We start from the raw sequence: 5,010 nt of genomic DNA, 5'->3' as shown, positions 1-5,010 counted from the left end.
CAGATCATTCTTCAATTCAATTCTTCAATCACATATTTAAGTGTGGGATCTTTGTGGCACACGATCACAGATTAATCAATAATCCAACAGCGAGGTGTCCATGTGCTCTCTGTCCTCCATGTAGGTGTGACACAGATAAACAGCTCAGATAGGAGGAAGTGTCACCTGAAGCCTCCGGAGGACTTCCAGCTCTTCATTGGCTTTTAAGGCAGAAACCACCGAGGGGGAGGAAGAGGCGGAGCCAGCAAAAGGTGTGGCTGTGCTGCAGGTAAGGAGAGGCACACAGCGCTATGGTTACTGGATCGACTGCAACAGCAGCAGCAGAGGTGTCAGGAAGCAGGAAGGACGTCTTTTAATGTCGCTGTTTAAGCTGCCTCGCGTGAGAGAGGACACGTCGACATCACTTCTGTAAACGGAGGAGTGTCTACAAAGATATGACTTCTTGTTTCATGAAGACTTTTTTCTGAAGTATACAGAGGGAGTGGTGAAGAGGAAGGAAGCAACTTTTCTGCAAAACAAAAAGTGAAAGATGACTCGGTGAGATGTGAAAGTAGATTTGTTTTTCCATCCGTCAAACCTTCGGTCTCGCTGCCTTCTCTTTTTTTACATTACATTACTTTACATTAGATTACATTTCATTTCATTACATCACATTACATTTATCTGACTCTTTTATCCAAAGACTTACAATCAGTTCATTTCAACCATGAGTGTACAAAACTAGAACAACAGGAATCAAGAAAATACAATTTCTTCAGGCAGGAGATGATGACTGAAGGGAAGCCGGTGGACGGCTGCAGATGGGCCGCCTGGTCCCGCCGCCGCTGCCTCTTCTTCATCCTGGTGTTCGCCGTGCTTTTTTATTTTTTCAGCACGGACATAAAGGACATGGCGCCCGACTGGAGGCCCAAATGGTCTCACCCAGCCCACTGGTGGATCCCGTTTGAAAGTCAGAGAGTAGACGAAGTCAACAGGGCCGAGTTCAACAGCAGCAACAGTGGTCCTGGATCTGCACCTGAGCCCACCTCCACCTCCACCTCTGCCTCCACCTCCGCCGCTGCTGCACCCAAGACCCGCTCCACTGCTCTCCTTCAGACTGAGAAGGTCCCGCCGGCACCGCAGGAGGTCAACACAAAGGCTTCAACGCCGGTCCCGTACGTGGATCCCGGACCGTACGTGGTGGAGTACCCCGCCGAGTACCACTTCACCATCAACGAGCCTCAGCGCTGTGAGCAGGAGAAGCCCTTCGTGGTCCTCATGGTTCCTCTGGCGCCGCACAACCGGCGGGACCGCGACATCATCCGCAGCACGTGGGGCAGCGAGAGCCCGGTCCAGGGCCGAGAGGTGAAGCTCTTCTTCCTGTTGGGGCTGAAGTCCAGCCACGGGGCGGCGCAGCTCCAGGAGGAGCTGCAGCAGGAGAGCCGGGAGCACCACGACATGATCCAGGCCGACTTCATCGACTCCTACAAGAACCTCACCATCAAGACCATGGTGATGCTGGAGTGGCTGGACGCGTACTGCTCCGGCGCCTCGTACGCCATGAAGATCGACTCGGACACCTTCCTCAACGTGCCCAACCTCGTCGGGTTGCTCGTCAACGCTCCCAAGACCGACTACATGACGGGACTGGTGGCGAGAGGCGGCGCCGTCCTGAGGGACACCAGCTCCAAGTGGTACGTCCCGGTGGAGCTGTTCGCGGCGGCAGAGTACCCGCGCTACGCCCTCGGCCTGGGCTACATCGTATCTTTGGACCTCCCGAAGAAGCTCATCGAGGCGTCCAGACACGTCCGAGCGCTGTACATCGAGGACGTGTACCTGGGGCTGTGCATGCAGTACCTCGGCATCCCGCCCACCGACCCGCCCAACTGGAACCACTTCAACGTGTTTCCCGTGGCGTACAACCGCTGCGCCTTCTCCAGGATCATCACCACCACAACCAATTCCAACATGGACCGGGTCTGGGTCTGGAAAGACTTCAAGACACCGGGTCCGTACTGCTGATCCCGGACAACACAAAACTTTCTTACACGAAGGAATATATTAAAAACCAGAGTTGAATTTTCTCAGCTCCAAATTTATTCTATTTTTCTATGAAGTTTAGATCCTGGTTCTGCAAACAACCTGCTGATTATGGGAAATATTTATTTTCTATTTCCTCCTCGTTTTTCTGTCGGATCAAAACTAAACACTCTTCCAGCCTTTGAGGCAGAAAACTGAGAGCCAGCAGCCAGAACAACTTTATTTAGATCATTTTAACAGTACTGAAGATGTGAAGCTCAAACATGCTGAAGGGAACTCGTCTGCAGTCTGGAGTTTTATTGGATCAAGAAACTCAACGACTGCCATGTCGGTCCACTAGAGGACGCCGTGTCAGTGTCACACTTTGCCTCGTCCGGGTGTGAAAAGTTAGGTGCCAAAAACTACCGTTATTAAGTTTAGGAAAATCACAGTTTGGGTTCAGATAAGTGATTTTACATAAGTAAAACTACATACTTACGTAAGTTACTTAATGTACGTTTTGTAAGTTAAATATGTTATGTTACGTGAGTAACTTATTTCCATTAGCGAAAAGAAATCGATGTGGCTCTCTAAAAACAGGTCTTCTTGAATCTTCTTTTCTAATGAATGAGGGATTATTTTCAGATGGACCTCCAGAAAACTAAGAAGAAGGAGTGACTTTAGCTAACAACACCGAGATAACTGATGGACACATTTTATTCACTTTGGATTTGATGAGAGAAGTTGAATGGGAGTCTATGGAGCCGGAGGCTTTTTGGAGCCGACCTCTAGTGGCACTCGCTGGTATTGCAGCTTCTTTTTTCAGAGCCGGAAGCTCTTATGTCCACTTACAGTCTGTGGTTCAATCACTTTGACCTTCTTCCTCTCGTGGACTGACAGGTGTATTACACTCTGTGCTGTTCAACCGACTTTTCCTTCAATAAAACGATTATTTCTTTTTAAGTTTTTTGCTGAATGATGGTGATTGTTTTGGCTTCTATTCTTCAAAATAAAATGCCACGATGAGTTATTTACAACACTGTGTTTTATGCCATCCCGTCACAAAAGGAAGTGATTTCCTTTTTGTTTGTTTACTCTTTGTATATTTTTTGTTGTTTTTTGACTATGTTGAAGAAGCCTGTTTAGAGACGGAGACAAAGATGAAGGAGCTCTGCGATCCTGCAGCAACATGTTTGCATTTGAATACCAGTTTGACAGAAAACCGCTTTCATGTTTCCTGAAAACAGATCTTGTTCTGCATGCAGCGGTCACATGACCAGTGTGGGACGCTTTTTTCTTTGAGCAGCTCCGTGACAGGAAATGAATGTGTGAGGTTTCAATTCAGCACCTTTGTGGCCTCTTTATATTGGATATTTGTTTATTTTACAGTCTGAGGAGATTTATATCAGCATGTTGTCTTTCTGAGTCATTTGTCTTCACGTCGTTAATGTTTTAATTGCTTTAAATCAGCAGCACTTTGTAAAACTGTTATTTAAGACACTGCAATTTTTTTTTAAGTGTTTCCTCTTTTGGCACCCACAAACTGATCAGTTGTCAGACTGTTGTTTCCTGTCAGCTGAAGCTGCACGCTGACACCTGGTGGACATTTTGTGCGCTGCAACTGAATGATGTTAAAAGTGTTTAATGAGGCGTTTGTCATAAATAAATATCAGCAGATGAGAAGACGTGTCTTCTGATGAGTTTATTTAACTACACATTAGATGTTTAAACATTTTACAGGCTGTAAAAAAAAAAATCTACATTTTAATTCAAACCTGTCTGTTTAGTAGCTGTTAAAATCCTGATTTTTAATTTCATCACAGCTCTGATGGAGACAGTGTTGGTAGTTAAATCAAAGTGACTGATGACTTCTGGAAGAGACATTGAAGTCCTTAAATCATGTGACTGATGATCTCTGACTTTATTTCTGTTCACAGCAGGAGGTTTTAATGAAACACATTTAATAAAACAGCTGACATATTTTTTGAGGGTTACATTTATGTTCTCATATTTAAGAAAATAAAAGTCGATCCACTTAAAAAAAAAGAAGTAATTTTAATGTTAATTTAGTCTTTAATATGGTTAATCAGGAGTTTTACTTTGACCGTTTGTTCTTCAGTTTAATGGAAGAAAAAGTTCAGATTCTGAAATATTCTTCTTGCTTTAAACTATTTCTAATGTTTCTAAACTTTCTGATTATTTCCTCGTTTACGTGAAAACTTTACAGATTTCTGAAGTGCTCTAAATGTTAAGTTTGATGTTTTTGTCATTAAATTCTGGAGTTTCAACCTTCATGTCTCTGCAGGAGTGGACTTCAGGATAAACTGGACAGGTGACAGGAACATTGCATCAAACAATATCAGACCTTATTTTCTCTAAGATTCATCTGTTCCCTTGTAGAAATTTTATTTGTGTAAAAAAGACGTATTTTTGTAAAAAAAAAAAAATGACAAAATATATTTGATATAAACTACATAAAATCAGATTCTACTTTTGTCTCGTGTTTTTGTCCGAGTTAAACAGGCTGACTAACCAAGACAACGCTGCCACCGTGAGGTCAAACTGAGAACTACAACACTGTCCTTCATCATCATCTGTCCTTGTGTTACTCAGACAACCGGAGTTATTAGTGACCTTTGATTTAGAGCAAGATTAGAATGATGTCATCGTTGGTTTGTGAACGTCATGAATCCTCCAGTTCAGATTCTGTCCGTCACCATCTTTACTAGTTCGGAGTGGTTTGGAGCAGGAAGTGACCATATTTGGACGAGCTGGGGGAGGAGCCAGCGGTGGATCTGACCGATCTGATCGGAAACCTGACGATACTACGTCCCGCCCATCGATAGCTGTAACCTGACTGCACCACAGGCCTGTCAATCAAACAGACACGCCCCCAAAAACAAAAACAGGTCTTCTTGAATCTTCTTTTCTAATGAATGAGGGATTATTTTCAGATGGACCTCCAGAAAACTAATAAGAAGGAGTGACTTTAGCTAACAACACCGAGATAAC

At 44.3% G+C, this 5,010-nt stretch overlaps 1 protein-coding gene across 1 annotated transcript; it reads left to right on the top strand.

Moving 5' to 3' along the window:
- The first annotated feature begins 338 nt into the window (after nucleotides 1-338).
- Nucleotides 339-3,681, top strand: LOC138192315 (beta-1,3-galactosyltransferase 1-like). Its single transcript, XM_069139630.1, has one exon. It carries the CDS (start codon nucleotides 766-768, stop codon nucleotides 1,999-2,001), a length of 1,236 nt encoding a protein of 411 aa, XP_068995731.1. The 5' UTR covers nucleotides 339-765; the 3' UTR covers nucleotides 2,002-3,681.
- The last annotated feature ends 1,329 nt before the right edge of the window (nucleotides 3,682-5,010 follow it).

The sequence above is a fragment of the Embiotoca jacksoni genome, unplaced genomic scaffold, assembly GCF_022577435.1.
Source record: "Embiotoca jacksoni isolate LCO1_2020_lvr unplaced genomic scaffold, fEmbJac1.0.p SCAF_84, whole genome shotgun sequence".
Taxonomy (NCBI): Eukaryota; Metazoa; Chordata; class Actinopteri; family Embiotocidae; genus Embiotoca; species Embiotoca jacksoni.
Note: the sequence above shows the minus strand (reverse complement) of the source record. Positions and strands in the feature narration are given on the sequence as shown.

Bases quoted from the DNA above. Each gene is read 5' to 3' on its own strand.
- LOC138192315 (XM_069139630.1), top strand. From the start codon at position 766: ATGATGACTGAAGGGAAGCCGGTGGACGGCTGCAGATGGGCCGCCTGG.